The following is a 21,491-nucleotide window of genomic DNA, read 5'->3' on the forward strand; positions in this document are numbered from 1 at the left end:
CCCAGCTCGATCTTGTGGGAGAGGAATATTTTGTTCACCTTCGTCTGATCAGTAATCTTTGAGACGATCCTCTCTGCCTCAAAGAACGCGTCAGGGGCCAACTCGAGCTCCTGTTCCACCACTGGCCCGAAGTTGGGAATCGGGGATTCAGCCATCACCGTCTTTCCTTTGTCTTGTTGGGAGGCCGAGCTGCCAGCGGTCCTCTTTGGAGCGTTCTTCTTCGGTGCCATCTGGTCGCCTAGCAAACAAAAGAAAAGATTTCAGAAAAGGCGACCTAAGCGTAAGGAAGAATCAAAAGGAGTGTTCTTTGCACGAGCTGAGGTAAGCCCAGCCCGTGGAGAGTGAGACCACGCGGTTCTATGAACACGCGCCTGTGCTCCCAACAGATCCCCGATTACTCGGAATTTGTGTGTCAGGAGGGTCAGGTTAGAATTTTTCCATGGAGGGAAAGTTCCAGTAGGCAAGAAAGGCAAAACCGCCTGTGAAGCGTGTCCCCTAAGCTACCCGGTTTTGCACTCAAAATACTGGATATTTTGAACTAATATCCCAAAAATCCTACCCAAAAATTTCCCCCAGAAAATGCATCCTGTAAACCATGCTCCTAAACGGTTTTCTACTACAAACAATACCATAACCTAAAAGGCTTTCACCCTTCATGCCCACAAAAAACCAGCAAACCCTTGCATGCGGCTACAGTAAATATTTACCTAAGCTACAGTGAAAAATGATTTCAAAACAGGCACAATCAAGAGACTTACAGAGTGTTTGGCTGGGAAGTGGATGAAGGAATCGCCTGGGTTGGGGCTTCGTCGAAATGGGTGATTCCAAAGCTTCGAAGGAGCCCTTGCGCCTGAGTTTCTGGAACGCCGAAGATAGTAACCGGAAAGAGAAGAAATGGGGGATTTTTGAGAGCAAGAAGAAGAGGAAAATTTCTGAAAAATTTCAAATGAACGGGAGGCCCATGTGTAAGGTGGCCACCCCTTTTATATGCGTGAAGGGTCACGTGAAGAGGACCGTTGGATTGCCCTGATGTGGGATCCAAGGCCCTCCACTCGAAAGACGAAACGACGGCTGGGCATAGGCTAGGCCATTAAATGCGGTTCTCGGAAGACGCACCGTCACCAACCACGATGTTCCACGTATTCGGCGCCTGCGTAGAATGTGGAATATGAAGAGTTCAGGAGGAAGCCTAAAAGCCCCTACTGTGGCCCTACACGACGTCGCGTACCATGAGCAGGGGCTTGGGGGCAGATGTACGCCCTGATTTTCCCACGGGCTGATTAGCGAGCTGAGGTACGACCTAATCATGATTACCATGTGGACGTCCACAAGATCGGAGCTGCCATCGTACGACCCTACCTCCTCAGCTCGAGGTAACCTAAGGGTTTTCCAAGATTAGACTGAGTTTGGACTTTGAAGGCCACAGGTCGAGGGAAGCATCCAGCTCGTGGTACGAGCTAGAGTTGGAGGCTGTGACCTCTTATAAAGTCAACCACGCAAGGTAAACGTGCATATATCAGACATCACGTGTCTGATATATCCCTGACTTCTCGGACACGCAGCAGGAACGTGCGCATTCAAACACCCACGACTGGTTTGGGCCGTGCGGCCCATTATCCCATTACCTATTGATTTGACCACACTTATGTGTCAGGTTTAGGAATTAATCATGAATGTCCCAGAGTTGACATGATAGGTAAGAAGGTCACGGGATGACCTTCTTACCAACTCCCAGGTGCCTTCTCCTACAAATATAGAGACCTTGGGAGTTAAAGGGGGTTGGATTCTATATTGTAAGAAATATCCTGTAAAAGAATACCCAGTATATGACAATAATATTAATTAGTGGAGTAGAAGGATTTTAACCTTTGAACCACTTAAAAAACGTATTTTGAGTCACCACTTCATTTCCAAGATCATTTATCTATTTCGGTTCAACATAAGCACTAATTCATTTCTCTTCTTTTCTTAATTACCTGTTGGCGAAGAATCGCGTCAACAAAATTAATTGTTGGATTCTTGACGATACGATAAGTTTAGAAAAGCAAAGAATGTGGTCAAAGAACATAGAATAAAATATCATATTTGAAATAATTTTGATCAAAATCAGATCCAATGAACTATTTTATCCATTTTACAAATCACAGACTCCGACATGTAATTTAGCAAAATATAGAGTCCAAACACATATTTGGCCAAAATATATGGGTCAAAAATGATATTTTTCCATAAATAAATAGTTAAGTTTTCCGAGCTTTTTATTTTTTATTTAATTTTTTTCATAGAGAAAAAATATCATTTTAAGAAAAAAAGAATTAGCTTGGCGTTGTTATGTCATTATTCATTGGAAACTTTTTTTTTCTACATTGGGGAATGGGGTGATTAAGACCTATTTGTTGAAAAAAAAAAGTGTAGGATACAATTTGTTTTTGTAATGTATTCACATGTTAAGGTCATTTTTGTTTGTTGTATTAGATTAGAAAAATATTATACTTTATATGGATTCATTTATAATATCCAATTTAATTTTTTTAAAATTAATTTAAATTTAAAGATAAAAAAATATAAATTTTGGGTACACTAGAATTGTTATTTGAAATTGAAGTATTAGACCTAATAATAGAGCAAGGGTTGCATAAATTATATCATATTTTTAGTTGAGATAAATATTGGATTATTTTAGTAGTGTTGTATTTTTTTATAACAATCTAAGTTGGAATCTAAATTTTGTTCACTCATTTAGATTACCCATTGTTCACTTTGTTGCTTGAAATTTTAACTTACATAATAATTGAAAAACTAACAATTCGTAACACATATTCCTTTCAAACTATGCTACTCGCGTAATCCTATATTATTTGGAATTGAAAAACTTGAACCTCTATACGAGCATCTAAAGGAAACTCAAATCTTATGAGAAACAATAACCACATGCCTGAATGTTCGAACTAACCCTCTTAAAACACTCTCAATGAATGAGGTAAAATAATTTATTTTCTAAAATATAGAGAGAAAAAATGATGAAAGTAGCATTCCAATAGGTGAAGTAAAATTAAGCTAGTTTACATTTTTTTTACCTTAATGAATAGTGTTTCTCCACATGTAGAGAAGCACTATTCATTAAACTATAAATATTTTATTAATTTTTTATAAACTTTTGTATGTATATATATATATGTAATACTATTATATTTAATTGTTTTATTTATTAAAATGAATAATATATAATATTTAAATGATATAGAAAAAAAAATAGAGATTATAAAAATCTGAGGTAAAATAGAAAAAAAAAAGTATGTTTTAGTGAGGTATTTTAAATTATAGAGAAGACCTACCATTGAGAGTGCTTTTAAGTATTTGTAACACATGTATTACAGCTGCAACAATTGCACAACTCTGGAGGCCAAACGTGATACAATGAGTAAATTTCAATAACCAATGCTGAAATTAAATCTAGATTCTATTCCTTTGTTTACAATAAAAAGACTCATGACTTTTCTATTGGATTTCAACATACTGACTCTCAAATATAGTTCAACTCAATAGAACATTGGCCTTATAAATACAAACACATTTGAACTCATGGTCTGGTTGTATGAAATGGGAAGCCAGTCCAATGATTCTCTTCTTGCAATATCAAATAGAACTCAGAACCAGAATACACATGTGCTCAAGAATTATATTATATGACAGGTAAGAAGATTTAAGAAAAAGTACCACAACTGTTAATTTATAAAGGGTTGAGTAAAAAAACATTAACACAGATGAGCAAATGTTGCTCTAAACATACATGTATTCACCACCACGAAGAGCATTGGCAGCACCTTTCCTCTCTTCTTCAGCCTCCTTTTCTCTCTCCTTCCAGCTCTCATACGCATGATCATCGGTTTTCAACTCGTGTCGACATATCGGACAAGAATTGTGCTCATCCTATCAACCATTTATCAACAAAACCAATCAATAAAATGGACATTCTCAAGCTCAAAAGTTGATGTCATTTATATGAATGATTAATTGATTATTTTCAACTCATGTGCATATTGGACAAGAATTTTGCTCATCCTATCAATCAATTAGTAATAAAACCAATCAATAAAATGAAAATTCTCAAGCAGAAAGACAAGATAAAAATTTCAACTATGAAACTATAGTAGCATTTTATCAAAAAGTTGATGCCATTATATGCATGATCCTCAGATTTCAATTAGTATCGACAAGTCAGGAGAAGGATTTGTGTTCATCCTGTCAACCATTTATAAACAAAACCAATCAATAAAATGAAAATTCCCACGTAGGAAGACAAAAATATCAACTATGGAACTAATAGTAACATCAAATCAAAAAGTGGATGCCACTTATATGCATGATCCTCAGATTTCAACTCGTATTGACTTGTCGGACAAGAATTTTTGTTCATCCTATCAACCATTTATCAACAAAACCAATCAATAAAATGAAAATTCTCAAGAAGGAAGACAAAAATATCAACTATGGAACTAATAGTAACATCAAATCAAAAAGTGGATGCCACTTATATGCATGATCCTCAGATTTCAACTCGTATTGACTTGTCGGACAAGAATTTTTGTTCATCCTATCAACCATTTATCAACAAAACCAATCAATAAAATGAAAATTCTCAAGAAGGAAGACAAGAAAAAAATTATAATCTCAACTATGGAACTATAGTAACTTTGAATCAAAAAGCTGATGCCATTTATATGAATAGTCATCAGTTTTCAACTGGTGTTGACATATTGGACAAGAATTGTGCTCATCCAATCAAAGAAAATTCTCAAGCAGGAAGACAAGAAGAAAAAAATAAACATATAAATATGGAACTATAGTAACATCAAAACAAAAGTTGATGGCATTACCAGCCATGGCTTTAGGCATGGAGGGTGGAAAGTGTGATTGCAAGGCAACTCTTGCATCTTATCATTCACAGCCAAATTCTCTTTGCAAATGGCACACTCTGCCTCTTTATCAAGCTTCTCCAATACCTCTTTTGTAATGGTGACGATTGGAAGCTTGGCCACTACTTCTTTACTAGCTGGTGGCACTCTCGGTGCTGCTCTGTCATCCTCCATTATCTTTATAAATTTCAAGTAAAAGAAAAATAATATTACTTCATAAGAAAATGCTAAACAACATAAAAATCAAGTTGAATCAATTGTTCAGATAATTTGTTGTAGCATTATTTTCTAGTGTACAACTTTAGAAACTACAAACTAGAATAGAAGGGCTAATCCACATTTTCGCAATGGTGCTTTTCTTTATAATTCTTTACAAAATAGCATTCTCGATACACTCTCAACATCAGCATCATGTCGAATTTACTCTAAACAATTATCAAAAGAGACCATTTTGGAAAGTGACATCAACAGATTACTCATAATTAGAATGTGGTGTAATACCGGTAGTAGAAAATCATCTAAATTTTCCATGAGGGATTGAATTAGACTGGCAGCTGCAGGATCAGAGGGGTTCTCATCTTCAAGTGCAGCTGCTATTGATTGGGAAGAAGATTCAGCTGGCAAGAGTGAAGCTGCAGCGTTCAAAAGATTTGCTTGAACAAGCCATTGAGGCTGTGGTGGCTCTCTATCAACCGTTAGATGACCCTCAAACAAATATCCTGAAATTGATCAAGACTAAACTAAGACTCGAAATTGAAGAAAACCCATTTCAAATGAATACCATAATCGAAAAAATACCTCGTGAGCTGGTGGATTGGGATGAATGGGAGGGATTATCTTCCTGGTGCAAAACCTCCTTAGCCTGAGAAATACAAGACAGCAAATGGGTCTTCTGAGAAGAGTCGGAAACCAGGCCGTGGGCCTGTTCGAATAAGCCCATTCCGGCAGCCCAGAACCCTGGCGAGGTGTACCTCGTCTTTAAGACCGTCGCAACTCGGCAAAGAACAGAATAGAACTACAAACCCGAATTTTGAACTTTTGTCAAAAACCCATAAACGTAAAACACACATAAAATTCAATATGGAATCAGAGAATGAAACAGTACCAATCTTTGAATAGAAGGGGAAGAAGAGGTGTAACGATGAAGAAGAAGAGATTTGAGGGCTGATACCGCGTCCTCGAACTTTTGCTTCTTTGATAGATCTCTCTGCAATTCCTCCAATTGTTGTTTCAAACCATTTTCATCACTCTCCATCTCTGGTTTTCTCGTATTTTGATTCTGGTTTTGGTCTCTGTGTATATATGAATATGTATATGTATATATATATATATCTCCGGGAATAGGATCTCTGATATTTTCTTGTGAAGGGGGTCACCTTCACCGACCCGTCCGGGGAAAGGTTTGGGGAATATGATTGGGTGTGCTACGCTCCTTGTAAGCTCACGGTGAACCCGACTCATCCAATCATGTGTAGCCACATGGCGGTAGGGTCAAACTTTGATCAATGGTTGGTCGACAAGCACGACTCTGGTTAACCAATGTGCAAGAATTATATTTAAACGACACGTTGTTATTAGAATTTTACACAGAAAACGACATTAAAACGACATGAACTTTATTTAAACGATTTGACAATAAAACGACTTGACAAATAAACGACATAAAATCTAAAGTTTTAAATTCCAAAAAAAAAAGTTCTTCGAAACGATCTGTCGTTTTGTGCCCAGTATTATTATGTTTTCTTTGGTCTATGGTTGGTCCAAAACACGACTCTAGTTAGTCAATCTGCAAGGATTATATATTTAAACGACGTGTTGTTGTCAAAATTTTACACAAAACGACATGAAGTCCCTTATTGCATAAACCGAAATGTCGTTTTTATTTAAAAAATTGTACTCAATGCTCTGGTTTCTTATTTTTTTTGGCCACGCCTGATCAACATGCCGTAAAACAACGTGTTATTAAAATTTTACACAAAAAAAAAAACGACATGATGTCCTTTATGTAATAAAACGACATGAATTTCTTTGAAACAACCTGTCGTTTTGTACCCTACATTCCAATCTTGTTTTAGTTTCCTTTTTTCTGGCCAACGTAAGAACTACGTGTCGTATTTAATTAGTGAGAAAACACATTTTTTTGAAGGATAAACTTTAAGACAAATGAAACTTTTTTTCTAGTTAATTATAAAAATATGATAAAATAAAATTGTATGTTATTTCATCCAAAATAAATAAATAATAAACTATTTTATAAGAAAACTTACTCATTACAGATAATACTAGAATAAAACAAACAAGATTATAACTTTGTCCTACTATGTCAACAATCACTCTCACTAAACTCAGTTACAAGCCAATTTCAATTGGCATCATTTTTTTTCTTTCAAAGAATCTAAATAAAATTACAATGAGATGTCATTTCTAAAATCTTCAAGTCAATATTGTAGTTGTCAAACTATAGCTTCAATTCTTGGCTCAAAGGAGAATGCAGACATGAAATCCACAGATTTACCATCAACACAACACTTAGGCAAATCAACCCATTCATTGCTCACCAAATCACACACAACATAGCTGAAAAGCTCTGCAGAGTTCAAGCAGATCAAAATCTGATCCCCAGCTCCAACACAGTTTATATCCACCTTCTTGCCATACCAGGCATGTGACATTGCTGGTGGCATTGCCGCGACTTGGCGCCAAGCTCGAGTCACCTCGTCATACCACCAGACTCTTAAGCTGGCGCTTTCGAAGAACTCAGACAAAAGCACAACCAGCATTTTTCCTCTACACTCCACCACATCAATGGAGTACTCACAGAACACGGGTAGCAGCCTTGGATACTCGAAAAAGGACTTGGTGTTAAGATTGCAGGCCACAACTTTCCCAGTTGAGCTTAGGAAATAAACAATCTCCTCACCATTTTGATTAGTGATCACTGATGAGTATTGCTTACATGGGCTTCTTTGCATATTGGTGGCTACTACATTTCCAGCTTTGCTGAGGAAGTAAACAGCATTGTCTTCATTGTCTGTTATAGAGTTTTCATCCTTGAATTGGTGTAATTCAATCTCTTCTTCCCACGAATTAGTAATGGAGTTGTAGACTTTGAATGAGAGCTTTGGAAACTCGCCAAACGCTAAGGTGAGTTTGTTGTTGTTGTGAGAATGGTTGTTCATCACAATGGCATGAAGAGGTTGGCTTTGTAATGGCGAATCGAGCAAAGGGACTTGGCTGCAGGATCCTGAAACTGGGTTGCATAAGATTAAATCACCAGATAAATTGCGAAAACAGATCAAGCCACCAGAGGCTGCAACCGGCATTGAGCTGTAGTTGGAGCTTTTCTGAAGGAGAGGTGGGTGATTAAGCCTTTTCCAAGTCTTTTCAGCAGAGTCAAAGACAACCATTCGGTTGAGTTGGGGATCAACCATGAAGAACCATGGATCTCTTGATGGTATTCCTGAGCAGGCAAGCTTAAAACTTTCAGAAGCTGCCACTGATTTCCATCTTTTGCAGACTGAAGTTAGGCGAAAGAATGTGGATGTTGGTAGCCATGAAAGGATTCTTTCAAGAACATCTTGGTTAAGCTCTTCCATGGAGAAATTGCTGAGAATGCAACTGTCTTTTTCTTCAAACTTTCTCTTTCGATTAGTTAGAGAAGATGGGTTATCATCATTGAGCGCCATTAGCCAAAAATCAGTGAGAAAAACTGCAGAAAAAACCATATAAAGTACTTAGCTTTACCATCAAAATAAACTTAAAAAAAGTAAAAAAAAAAATATCTCTATGAACTAAAAATCTCAAAAGGGTTACTTCCTTTCCTACCCAACTACGGTTCTTTTTTTTTTTTTCTTCCCACAAATCTAAAATGAAATGTAGAGACTAAAAATCCAAGACACTAAAGTAGACCCACTGGGAAAAAATATCAAACAAGATGAGGACATTTCCATTACAATCTCTGCTCTCGATTTTTAACTCAGAAAAAGGAAACTAATTTAAAAGGACAAAAACAAAGACAGGACACAAAAAATATAGATATTGGGCAGAATAGCAGAACAGATATCTCACTGAAAACGAATTCAGATCAGAAAGACAGACAGAGACTACAAAGATTCCCACACTCAATAATGCTTACACTTATTAGTACTAAAATTCCAAGAATCAAAAGGACTAAACAATGAAAACGCATCAAGTTAAATAATGACCAAAGAAGAAAACAAAAAGAAAATAAAACATGTGAACTAAGAAAGGGAAGAAAGATAGATACCTGGTGGTGGGTTGGTGCGGCTGAGGAGGACTGAAATGGAAGACAGTGAAGGGTTACACTTACACTACGCTAGTAAGGTTTTGGCTTTGGTTCTTTTTAGGAAAATGGGTGTTGAGAATGAGTACGAGTAGGGTCAGAAACTCACTCAAACTACACATATAAATTGACAAGGCGAGAGGAGCCAAAGGAGGAGGAGGAGAAGGAAGCAAGGTGGGAAGCTTCCTCACCAAAGCTCTTTCCTTTTTCTTTTCTTTTCTTTTTCTTTTGGTTTTGGGGCGTTGACACTTTTTCTCAAGAGACCTTAGGCCGAGTGCGAGGCACACACGAGGGCTTCAATCCTTTTATCCGACATTTTTATGATATTTTATTGTATATATGAAAAAAAAAAGAGAGAGAAAACGAAAGTGAGTGTATGTGTGTGTAAATGTCTAAACTTGTATATGTTGCTTTTCTCATACTCTACTCACAAAGTGAAAGTAGAGAAGAGAGAGTAGTTGACTATGTGAGTGAGCGAGCTTAGTTTGGCTTTGTGAAAATTCTTAGGCATTGGATTCTCAAAGATCATACAAAAAATGAGCCACACTTGCAATTAAAAAAAAAACCACTTTAGTATTCACTCTTTTCTTTGCTACTACATGAAAAAAAGAGAAAGGAGAATTGGGTTTCAAAGAGAACCAATACCCCACATCATACCAAACCTCACTTATGCCATTTTTCTTTTAAAGTTTTTATTTTTAACATGTAATGTCAAAGGGTCTGCTGACCTTACTAAAAAGCAAAAGCAAAAAAAACCCATCTCTCTCTATATCTCTATCTCTATATAAATATATATATATATATATACATAGCTATGCTTCTTCTGTTTCTCGTTAAGGAATCTTGTTCTTCTCTCTTTTTTTTTCTTACTCTCTCTCACTCACAAAGTCAATGAGTAGAATCTTGGCTCTACAGGCCAAGCCAAGCAAAGCACTTGTTCTGTTCTCATAGTCATAGATAGAAGAACCGTATAAGAAAACACTCAAAAGAGAAGAACAAAAAGCCACTAATTACGTTCACTTTTGATTAGATGAGTAATAAACAAATCATTTTTGTTTAGGTTTTGTTTGGGATGATGAGATTGATCCATGACACAAAATGCTGCAGAGATCTCGATGCCATGCACTGTGCTACATACATACAACTAATAATAATAATAATATTTTTCTTTTCAAAATAATATATATTAATAATAATATTTTGAAAAAAAAAAGAAAATTATTTGGGCTCGGGTCTCCAAGATTTTGCCTTGCTCTTTCTTTCTTTCTTTCTTTCCCTATTTCTGAACCAAAGTTGAACAGAATTTGTCTTTACCATAAAAATGTAAACGAGGGTGCCCGTGTTCCCACTTTCCAAGATATTAAAAATCTATATTTTTGAAAAAATAAATAAATAAAAAAATAATAATAATGTGAGCTTGTATTATTGTCTAATTATTTCTTCTGGTGAAAAAGTAAGGTGCATGGAATGTTGGGATTTTTTTTTTAAATTATTTTATAGTATCATATTTACTTGATAAATCGTATGTTACACTTAGGTTAGGTTGTGTTTGGTTATAGTGATATGAATAATAATGTTAGAGTTATTTGCCACAAAACTCTATTGTTTTGCAAAAGTTGTGACAAACCCCAATAAAATAAATTTTGTGGCAAAATTTCTTTCGGTTATTGGTTTGTTGCAAGTTACTCATTTTAGATATTAAATACTGTAATCAAGTAAAGTGACAACTAAAATACAAGTGTTATAGGGTTAAATGTCAAAAAATAATTAATTATTATTTTTTAAAATAATAAATTTAATTAATAGAAAAAATAAATTTAAAAACTCTTTTCAATTTTAAGTTTTGTTTAATAATTAATAACATGATGTTATTTGGTTATTGACAAAAATATACTTATGTGGAAGTCTTATTCATTTGAAAAAAAAATTCCATTTTTTTTCTAAACAAACCAAATAATTAATTGTTCTTATTTCAAAGTATACAAGGAATTGCTTTTAACTTGGGATTTTTGTTCTCTAAATTCCAAAGTATATTTAGTTATGGATTTGATATAGTTTTTTATTTATTTATAATTTTTAAATAAATTATTGATAAATCACTCTATATAGTAATACTTAAGAATCCATCCAGACCTATTTTCTTAGTGTATGTTAGCTTTCTTACTTTTTTTCCCTGTTGACTCGATTCTTCGACAACAGATAATTAAGAAAATAAGAGGAAGTGATTAGTGCTTAACGATGAACCGAAATAGATGAATGATCTTTGTAAATGGACTGGTGACACAATTACGTTTTTTAGGTGGTTCAAAGGTTAAAATCATTCTACTCCACCAACCAATATTATTGTTATATGCTTGGTATTCTTTTACAGGGTATTTCCTTACACAATTGACTCCAACCCCTCGCAACTCCCAGGGTCTCCATATTTATAGGAGAGGGCACCTGGGGGTTGGTCAGGGGGGTCATCCCGTGACCTTCTTATCTATCATATCACTTCTATGATATTCATGATTAATTCCTAAAACCTGACACATGAACTGTGGTCTAATCAATAGGTAAGGAGGATAATGGGCCGCACGGCCCAACCCAGTCGTAGGTGCCTGAACACGCACGTTCATGCTGCGTGTCCGAGAAGTCAGGGATATATCAGACACGTGATGTCTGATATATGCACGTTTACCTTGCGTGGTTGACTTTATAAAAGGTCACAGCCTCCAACTCCAGCTCGTATCACGAGCTGGATGCTTCCCTCGACCTGTGGCCTTCAGAGTCCGGACTCAGTCCTTGAGTAGTCTTGGTGAACATTTTGGATTCCCGAGCTAACGAGGTAGGACCTGACGATGGCAGCTCCGGTCATGGGGGATCCACGTGGCTGATATGATTTAGGCCGTATTTCAGCTCGCTAATAGCCCATTGGAAAATTAGGGCGTACACCCCCAAAATTTCGTATTTATCAAAACACATTTGCCTCGAAAAGAGATGTTAAACTCAATAATAATTCAACCACTTGATTTTTTTTATTTTAATAATATATATGAATTTATTTATTTGAAGAGAAATCAGCTTTTATTTAGTTAAAATAGACCACAATTTTATTGGTCATGTGAATTAAAAAAAACAACAACAAATCTCACAAAGGAGATGACTCAAATACCCCCCCCCCCCCCCCCCAAACACACAAATACACAGAACAATAAATCACATTTTAAAGATATTACACTTAAGTGGAAGTTATCATAACTGAATTTGTGATAGGTTTATATATTTTTGGATCCTGTGTTTTGTTTCATTACTTGTTTGGACCTGTGTTTTGACAAATTACTTTTTGGATCCTATGTTTTGTAAAATGGTTAAAATAGAATCCTAAACTCAATTTTGATGAAGAAAAAATTGAATATAACAATACAGTTTTTAAGCAGAATGATTTTATTTTTGTTCTGGATTGTTAGTTTGGTAAATTATTTGTGATTTTAGTTGAGAAAACATTGACCAAAATCAGGTTTAGAGTTCTATTTTAAATATTTTACAAAACATAGGGTCCAAAAAATAATTTATCAAAACATAGAGTTCAAACAGGTAATAAGACAAAATACAGGATCTAAAAAGTATAAACCCTTTGTGATGCTACCTAAAAGTACACAATTTTGATCGATCTGAACGAGGGAAAGATCAAATTAAAATCAGCACAAACCAAAGTGATCAAAGGACAAGGGTAATAAACATCATTATTATAAAGACAAACCCAAACAACAACACAATATTCAATCATGCTTCACCGTGCACCAACCGGTTGCCCCGACCAAAGCCACAACCCAACCCACAAACTACTAGAGGAAAACCACACTCCCGAAACACCACACCCCATAGCCACAAGAGCAAGCCCACCCATCACCCAATGGCGTCAACCATCGGTCTGGTACCCACCAAGCTGCATAAACAGTGTTGACTACTAGGACACGAAGCTTGGAAAGGAAGCCAATCACCGAAGAACATAAGGGAAGTCTCGGTGGCAATGAATAACCAAATGTTGAGCACATATAGAAACCTCACATATTACAATCTCTTTACTTTATATAAGGGTATTGTTGTTCCTGTATATTTTTTATGTGAGACTTTTTTTCACATTTAATACGCTCTTTCGTGTTTGGGCTTGAAAGTGTGGACCTTATGAATGACCTTAGATACAACAGAACCGAACATGAATATTTGATAGAATGCCACAAGGCCGACTCAGGAAATTTGTGGGAATACACGCCGTCTGAAACAAGTCATAGAATCCAACATGAATCGACATACATTGAAAAAAATCATAGAATCCAACATGAATCGACATACATTGGAAAAATTCCTGCTCTTGATGCCATATCCATCTTAAAATTAGTTGTGTCAAGTGGAGTAACAATTTCCTTTATAAGGATATTGTTGTTCCTATGTATTTATTATGTGAGACTTTTTTCACATTTAATACCACAAGCCAAAGTGCCAAGTTGCAAAGATAGAAGCCCTGCCCCCCCGAGTGTAAACCCCCTCCGACGACACCACCCCTCTCGAGTAGGGCACACCAAACACACAACCAACACCCCGTCAAGAGGAGAAAAAAAAACAATGAAATCAAAGAGAAATTTAAAAATTACCTTTTAATTTCTTTTTTATTTAATAATTTTCATACTTTGAAAAAGTTTGTGGAATTTACTTATTTTTAAAGAGCATATCCACTCTACATTTTAATGTTGAAGGGTTTTAATCAAAATATAGGCATCGTATTTTCCAATAAAATAATTATTTGAGCAAAGGCAAAACAAGAACTCCTAACCCATATTATGGTACCTTTGAATAATTGCATTTTGTCAACTACATTACTAAACAAAGTTCACGAGTCCAAATTTAACCCCATAAAACTAAAAATAAAGACGCTACCGTTGAATCCGAGATTTCGGTAAATATAGAAATCCCAGACAAAAATTCCCAGCTCAACGTTATTTTTTCTTTTTTTGTACGATGATGATGGGAGTGTTAAAAAATTATAAACAAATCATAAGTGATAACTTTAATCAACTGTCACCCATGATTTCTACACTCTTGATTCCATTTCCATGAAAACCACGCTTCTTCAAGTTATGAGTTCCGACCTCCGCTGCTGCGGCCACCGCCACACTTGATGAAGTAAACCCAGAATCAATTTTATTAGCACTTTTATCTGGATCGGCATGGCCATTACTGTAAATTTCGATGTCCTTCGCAACATGGAAGGAGCTCAAGTCACAACCAACCATATCTATATCCTCTTCTTTATCAGCAGGGTACGGATGATGATTGGTTGCATCCAAGTCGTTTGCAATACCAGAATTTCCATAAACTGATCCGTTGCAACACGATGGGGCGGCTTGGTAATTGTTCAAGAATTGGTCCTTTTGACCTTGTCTAAAAGCTGGAGAGTTTGTTCCTCTACAACACAACTCTCTTTCGCTGCATGAAGACTCCTCGTTTGCAACAGGTGAGGCCTCGAGAATAGCCACATCAGTAACTGACTCAGAGTCGATTCGAATACGTGACTCTTTCTTATCCATCTCTGCACAACAATTACTGTCAGATAGCACAGATTCTGAAGAGGGAATTGGATATGCAGAGTCACCACGAGGAGAGCATTCAGTTTGTTCCATAGGGCTAAGCTCTACTTCAACATCGTCTATTTGCTGCTCCTCCAAAACAGACACAGAGGAGCAAACTGGGTCTGCAGATTCGCCGTGGGAAAAGCATTCAAGTTGTTTCTTCGGGCTATCCTCTACTTCTACTTCAATATCGACCGTCTGCTGCTGCACCTCCTTCGGAGGATCTGGAGCTCTAAGACAGGATGGTCGTGCCTTAACCCTGCCAAATGACAGAGAAACAAGACCATTTTAGTGTTTTCTTAGAAGGGTTTTCAACACCGAAAAGTATAAATGAAAATAGAATTAAGCGGAGTCCAAACAGCATAAGCAGAGTGGTTATCTCTTAAAGCTACTACAGAAAACAACGAAAGAAAAACTGTACATGAAAGAACTATGACCGGGATTACACACGTGGTACAAAGAGTACAAACATCTGCAATCTAAGAAACTCACCTGCTGTACAAAAGCATATATGCTCCCTGAGCAAGTACCTCTTCCAACTCAACTCTTGCAACCTAAGAAATATTAAATTATTACGGATAAGATAATCAAGTACCTCAAATAGATGGATATGCAAATATACAAAGATAAAAGAGAGACTACCCACCTTACAATCGTCAAGTCTGTACCAGTTCCCACCAAGATCCTTCGTATAGCAGATATAGTGACCAAAAAATGATGCATTCAGCATGTCCACATGAACCACAACTGCATAAAGCTTGTACACATCCATACCATCCTCTGCATCACTCATGTAAGGGCTAAGATCCAAAGTCTCGGGGAAAGTTACTCTCTTATTGAGCTTCCCAAATCTCCCACTCTGCAAATATTGGGCATATAGTGAATTCAGATATCACCAAAGGAAATCATAAACAACCAGAGTATAATATCATATAACCTACAAGAATTCACGACTATCAGCCCAAATTTATGACCATGCATGTCATTGATGTAAATAAATTCCTGTCTCGAAACTTGGTGTATTTTATACAAAGAAAGTTAAAAATATTCAGTTTTCGAATAGGTCCAACTCTATAAAGAAACAACTGCTACAAACAAGAAGAGTGAAGGTTAAACCTGAAATCTCTTCAATGCAATGGTTAAAATATTAGGAGCCCGTTTAACAGTAAGACGCTTTGAAGCCTTGACATAATCATTGCACCTGAGAAAAGGAGTAACATTGACCAGGATGGATACCCAGTAAGTAATAGCATTAAGAGAATGATAAAAAGCTTGTGATACAGAATAATATATATATATATATAATAAAAGAACATTGAGCAGACACATAAAAAGCATCCACAAGGACATGTAAGCATCTTTGGCTACCTTCTCAATAAAGAGCAGTTTCGAAAAATACATCTTCTAATCTCAAAACCAAACAGTTTTTTTCTTGAAAACTCTGTTTGTATTGTCTTTCGCAGAAACAAAGTTTCATGCAGATTTAAATATATGTTTGTTACTGTGTTCAGTTTTCAGTTGAGATAAAACCTGCCGAAGACAAATGATCAAATATATGCATGCACACAAATACCACTGAAACCAATTTAATCCAATTTTCCATAAAGTCCCAATATATCCATTTCCAACTTTTTGTCCGTGTTTTCTTGGTCATCACTCATTAAAATTTAATTCAGAAAAAAAAGGCAAGGTAGCAAATAAAATCTCACAAAATGCCGGCGACCAATTAAGAATATTAGACTCCAATATCAGAATGAAGCCTTCAAATAAAATGTCAATTGATCTTAAATAAAAAGAAACAAACCATTGAAAGGATATCTCGCATTTTTACAGAAGCCTGAATTCAAAGCATGACAGGTATTAACATGATTAGTAGGAAAAGAGAAGCAGCCATACTTATCACACTTGTACATGTTATCCCCATGGAGCCACTCTTTGACAGTAAATTGGTCAAGGCATTCCTCTAGTGAGGCAGCCTCCCCGTGTATTTCAACAGTAAGATCCATCATATTTTCATACTGATTTGATACATTATCGCATTTCGTACATATCACCTACAAAATATTAAAAGAACCAACCTATCAAAAGCAGCAAAACAAAATATGCTAAAAAGAGAATAGGCAAAAGGAAATTGAGATGGCTCCCCATCCCCCTAAAAACAGAACAATATAAAGTCCATCAACTATTATTAAAAAAAAATCACACTTGGAGAAGAAATACTAGGAAATAAACCAATTCTACCGCGAGTGGATATATTTTCTACATATTCATTACCAAGTAGTCATACGATGGCATTTTTATGAGAAAAAAAAATACATCCTTTTCTAGAAATATAAATATGGTAACAGTATGAGCATCTAGGGAGAGAAAAACTAAATCCTTGTACAATTTCTCCTTTTCCTTTTCCTTTTCCTGCTTTATTTAAATCAGGATAATTGCATGCTAATGAAATCTATACAAAGCAATTGTATGGATTAGATGAGTAGGTATGGATTAGATGAGGGTCATTGGGATACGGGAGGAGGGAGAAGATTGTCGGTTCGTGGTCCGTGGAGGGATATTGCGGCATTGTATGAGGAGTACAGGAAAATTGTTTGTTTTAAGGTGGGGAAGGGCGATAGGATTCGGTTTTGGGAGGATGTTTGGCTTGGAGAAGATACATTGAAGTCTCGTTTCCCGGATTTATTCTTGGTTTCCATGGCAAAGAATTGTGCGATTAAAGATTTGGCAGTCTTGGGCGGGGAAGGGAGAGAGGGGTCCTTAGGTTGGAATTTGCGGTTCAGAAGGAACTTGTTAGATAGGGAGGTGGCTAATTTCGCTCAATTGATGCATATGCTTCAGGTGGTGACTCTCCCATCGATTTTGGAGGACAGAAGGAATTGGAATCCGGATACCAGTGGAGTTTTTAATTGTAAGTCCGCCTTCCATTCCTTGAGCTATGCTCATTTAGGCCAAGAGTTGGATTGGGCTAAGATTTTGTGGAGGAGTGTTGCTCCGTATAAAGTTAAACTGTTTGGTTGGTTGTTATTCTTGGATAAGGTGAGCGTTCACGAGAATTTACACAGGCGTAGACCTTTCCACTATCTTTCGCCCAATTGGTGCGTCTGCTGTAAAAATGAAGTAGAATCAGTTCGTCATCTTTTCTTAGATTGTCTCCTTGCAAGGGAGGTGTGGTTAAAAGTACTGGCAGAGTTCGGGGTCTCTTGGTGTATGCCGTCTTCTTGTTCTCAACTGTTCCTGTCCAATCTGGGGGGTGGGCGAAGGATGGTTCGTTTGTGGCAGAGTACGGTTTTGGCGACTTATTGGGCAATTTGGCTCGAAAGGAATAGTAGAATCTTTGAAGATGTCTCTTCTGTAGTGGACAGCCTTTGGGATAAAATCAAGTTCTGGGTGGCCACTTGGGTGTATAGAACGACAGACTTTGACGGTTTGTCTTTTTTGGATCTTTGTAGGGAGTGGAGTAGTCTATGGGCACATTAGAGTTTGTTGAGTGTGAGTCCTTGGGTGTTGTCTTGATATTGTTTGTTTATTTTTGTTCGTTTGAGTTGTTTTTTTTTGTCACCACGGTATTCCTCCGCCGCCATAAGTGAGGGTTCTCAATTTATTTGAGAAGAGGTCACTCCATGACCTCTGTCTCTTTTTCAAAAAAAAAATCTATACAAAGCAATACATGAGTATATAAAATAATACAACTCGCAAAAAGTGAAACAATGTGCAGTAAGATAACCTGAGATTGAAGGAGACCACCAAAAATATGTTGGATAATTGTGGTCTCTTGCGAGCTAGGAGGGACAGCTTTTTCACCACCAAATTCATCAAGGCAAACTGATTGCATTGTGTCAATGGCAAACCTACAAGGGGAAAACAGGAGGGAAGAGTGAACTGTTACAAAGTTGAACTTACTCCACATCCTTTAGAAACTTGTTCGAAAACAGCGGAATAGCAATTGATAGGCTATATAAATACAAAACAGCAGAAACCTCATAAATTCATGAGCATCCTCCTGTCTTCCATAGCCCAGATTACCGCCAATATTAGGCAACCTGGAGATAATGTTAGTTGGAGAAAAGGGCTGTGTACTTTGACTAACTCTTTCAATATGTGTCTGAAATTCACATAGGAAGCACCAATCACTGCGAATGCCTAAAAAGAAGAATTGAAAGGGTTAAAGAATTGTATTATAATATATAACAGTGAAAAAAATTATATGTTCTGGTTTATGGCTTTACATTCTGTTCGATGACCTTTCTCTAACAAGTAGGCAACAAGAGGACGTGTGGATGCAAGACACTGTAGAACCGCATTGGCAAAGCAACTGTAGAAAGAAAAGATATTAGAATGGGATATTTACCCAATGTACGTACTTCATATTTGTTCATTGAGCTTTGCGTGCATCCATTGAGAAATCAGAAATCGAAGAAAACTTGCAAGCAAATAATCTTTCTTTTAACAACAAAGCAAAGTATGGTAAATAAAAAATACCTATTTCCACAATTCAAGAGTCCACAAGGAAGGAATCCTGGCTTGTTCCAGTTGAATAGGTCCACAAATTCACCATACGGAAAAAGAATCTGAAAATATACAAATGCATTTGCTATTATTTTCTCTATTAAGAGTTGTCAAGTATGTATACTTAAATTTAATTTACTATACACAAAAAACTATAGTTACCTCCTTAGGTTGTTTGATGGGTTTAGGTGTACCACTACCGCTCGTAGGAACAAGTGCAATTCCTGAAAAGGTTTTACCCCCAGCACCAGAAGTTTTCGATTGTGAATCCCTCAATGCTTTTTGAGTTGAATTTACATTAGTAGATTGAACAATCTTGCAATCTTTCTTATGTCCATCTTTCCAGTGTACTTCTTGACACTTTTGTGAGCTAAACAGTTACAAACACAGACAACAGAATTCAAAGATTAAAAAAGCCAAACATCTAACTTTCCATGAGCTAAAGTAATTAGTAGGTCAAATGTTGTGTGCATTACACTTTAAAAAACAGATCTTTCCCAAATATCAAATTGCAAAAAAGAAATCCTAGTTAAATAAGTCTGTCATAAAACATTTGATATTAACTTTTAGTGAAAGAAACTATGTGCTAATGCTAAGATATACCGTACAATTTCTGTTAATCCGCCCAGAAACTAAACAATTAAACCATTAACCAATCAAACACTGTAAAACAATACACACATTACAATGGGGACAAAAAGAACCAATCTTAGCACATTCCAAAACGACATAATTACTTACCAGTATCGTACGGCCTTGCAGCGGGAGCATTTCTTAGGGCCGGAGTTTCCACACACGACGCAAGCCAAATCTTCCAAGAGAACGCCAGGCATTGGTGACCGATCAGTAGTATCTCCTCCTTCAAAATTGGCGCCGACCTCAAAATACTTCGAGGCCGTATTCTTCACCAAGTGAAGCAATCCCACAGCTATTAAAAACACAGTGAATATAACTTGAAGGAACCAATTCAGATCCAAACTTACTCCGGCGACATGCATCTACGCCTCCCCCGCTTTGATAACTGATTCCTCGCCGATCCAACGGCTTCTCATCGATAATCCCCGCAAAAATATAACTTCCGCCCCACCCCCAAAATCCCAAAAATTAGGGTTTCGAAATTTCCAATTTTGGGAACGAAAGCAATAGTACTATAGTAGTACCCCCAAAATAATTAGGGTTTAATAAATAATTGGGAACCCGAATGGAACAAACTAACACAGACGAAACTTTTTCTCTGTAAATTTAGGGTTAATGGAAGAAGACAAGAATTCATATATATATATAAATAATTATATATATAAAAATAATATGAATTTATGTGATTTTTTTCTGAAAAATTTAATTTTGATTCGTTCAAACCAAGAAGGGATTCACTTGTGAAGATATTATAGTGAGAAGAAGTGAACACAAGTTGGTGTTTTTTTCTTCAAGTCTTAATTAAACATAAATTCCTTTGTTTTAAAAGTTTGGTTTTTATGTTTATTTTTTTCTTTTGGGATAAAAAAATAAAAAAAGTTTGGGATTTTGTTTGTTTTTTTCTTGGAAAAAAAGAAAAGAAAATTGGGTTATTGTGTTTGATTAATTGTCACGTGCTGGGAATGAGAGTGTGCCAATGATAGGGACTTCGAGTGCATGTGCCTACTGTTGTTGGGTCCACGTGGGTCTCTTATTCTTAGTTCTATTTCTATACACTTAATAATTTATTTAAAAAAAAAAGGAAAAATACCTAATCTCATTAATAATAATCCTCAAATATTGATCTAAACCCTAATTTATTTTCTACTATAAGTTAATGTTTGGCTAGTTCATAAGTAGTATTGTAACAAAAATGCAATATACATAAAAAGAGATTCACTAGAAAATGCTAACAAGTTTCTAAAGTTTTTTTAAAAAAAATCTTTGTTGAGAATAAACAGTACTGAATAGGGCTGAGCATAAAATCCGAAAAACCGAAAAAATCGCAATAAAATAATAATATAATATTATATAATTATTAATTATTAAAAATTAAATTTTTTAATAAAAAAAAACTTAAGGCACTTATAAATGTAATTATGTTCTATATATTTATGTTTTAAAAACATACAAAAATAGAATCTAACAATCCAAAATTTTTAATTTTTTAACTAAAATTTTCAAAAAAAAAATAAAAAA

General features: G+C 35.9%; 3 protein-coding genes across 3 annotated transcripts; all 3 read right to left on the reverse strand.

Annotated features, from left to right (window-relative positions):
- Positions 1-3,442: 3,442 nt before the first annotated feature.
- Positions 3,443-6,240, reverse strand: LOC133803277 (E3 ubiquitin-protein ligase AIP2). Its single transcript, XM_062241250.1, has 5 exons — positions 6,022-6,240; positions 5,715-5,931; positions 5,418-5,635; positions 4,878-5,093; positions 3,443-3,930 (listed from the first exon to the last, which is right to left on the reverse strand). The coding sequence occupies exons 1-5, from the start codon at positions 6,169-6,171 to the stop codon at positions 3,781-3,783; spliced, it is 951 nt and encodes a 316-aa protein (XP_062097234.1). The 5' UTR covers positions 6,172-6,240; the 3' UTR covers positions 3,443-3,780.
- A 907-nt stretch (positions 6,241-7,147) lies between these two features.
- LOC133804777 (F-box only protein 13) lies at positions 7,148-9,726 on the reverse strand. Its single transcript, XM_062242913.1, has 2 exons — positions 9,184-9,726; positions 7,148-8,625 (listed from the first exon to the last, which is right to left on the reverse strand). The coding sequence occupies exon 2, from the start codon at positions 8,600-8,602 to the stop codon at positions 7,370-7,372; it is 1,233 nt and encodes a 410-aa protein (XP_062098897.1). The 5' UTR covers positions 8,603-8,625; positions 9,184-9,726; the 3' UTR covers positions 7,148-7,369.
- Positions 9,727-14,035: 4,309 nt separating this feature from the next.
- Positions 14,036-20,761, reverse strand: LOC133807045 (ubiquitin carboxyl-terminal hydrolase 18). The gene is made up of 11 exons (XM_062245182.1): positions 20,079-20,761; positions 19,500-19,707; positions 19,311-19,399; positions 19,058-19,143; positions 18,809-18,971; positions 18,556-18,679; positions 16,725-16,882; positions 15,945-16,029; positions 15,475-15,687; positions 15,321-15,382; positions 14,036-15,087 (listed from the first exon to the last, which is right to left on the reverse strand). The coding sequence occupies exons 1-11, from the start codon at positions 20,333-20,335 to the stop codon at positions 14,271-14,273; spliced, it is 2,262 nt and encodes a 753-aa protein (XP_062101166.1). The 5' UTR covers positions 20,336-20,761; the 3' UTR covers positions 14,036-14,270.
- Between the last annotated feature and the right edge of the window lie 730 nt (positions 20,762-21,491).

The sequence above is a fragment of the Humulus lupulus genome, chromosome X (assembly GCF_963169125.1).
Source record: "Humulus lupulus chromosome X, drHumLupu1.1, whole genome shotgun sequence".
Taxonomy (NCBI): domain Eukaryota; kingdom Viridiplantae; phylum Streptophyta; class Magnoliopsida; order Rosales; family Cannabaceae; genus Humulus; species Humulus lupulus.

Excerpts from the sequence above, each read along its gene's own strand:
- LOC133807045 (XM_062245182.1), bottom strand. The coding sequence starts at position 20,335 with ATGCATGTCGCCGGAGTAAGTTTGGATCTGAATTGGTTCCTTCAAGTT. Across the intron at positions 19,708-20,078 it reads TGCAAGGCCGTACGATACTG|CTCACAAAAGTGTCAAGAAG; the intron begins GTAAGTAATTAT and ends GTAACTGTTTAG. Across the intron at positions 18,680-18,808 it reads GATGCTCATGAATTTATGAG|GTTTGCCATTGACACAATGC; the intron begins GTTTCTGCTGTT and ends TTCCCCTTGTAG.
- LOC133803277 (XM_062241250.1), bottom strand. The coding sequence starts at position 6,171 with ATGGAGAGTGATGAAAATGGTTTGAAACAACAATTGGAGGAATTGCAG. Across the intron at positions 5,932-6,021 it reads CCCCTTCTATTCAAAGATTG|TTCTATTCTGTTCTTTGCCG; the intron begins GTACTGTTTCAT and ends TCGGGTTTGTAG. Across the intron at positions 5,094-5,417 it reads TAGATGATTTTCTACTACCG|ATAATGGAGGATGACAGAGC; the intron begins GTATTACACCAC and ends AAATTTATAAAG.
- LOC133804777 (XM_062242913.1), bottom strand. The coding sequence starts at position 8,602 with ATGGCGCTCAATGATGATAACCCATCTTCTCTAACTAATCGAAAGAGA.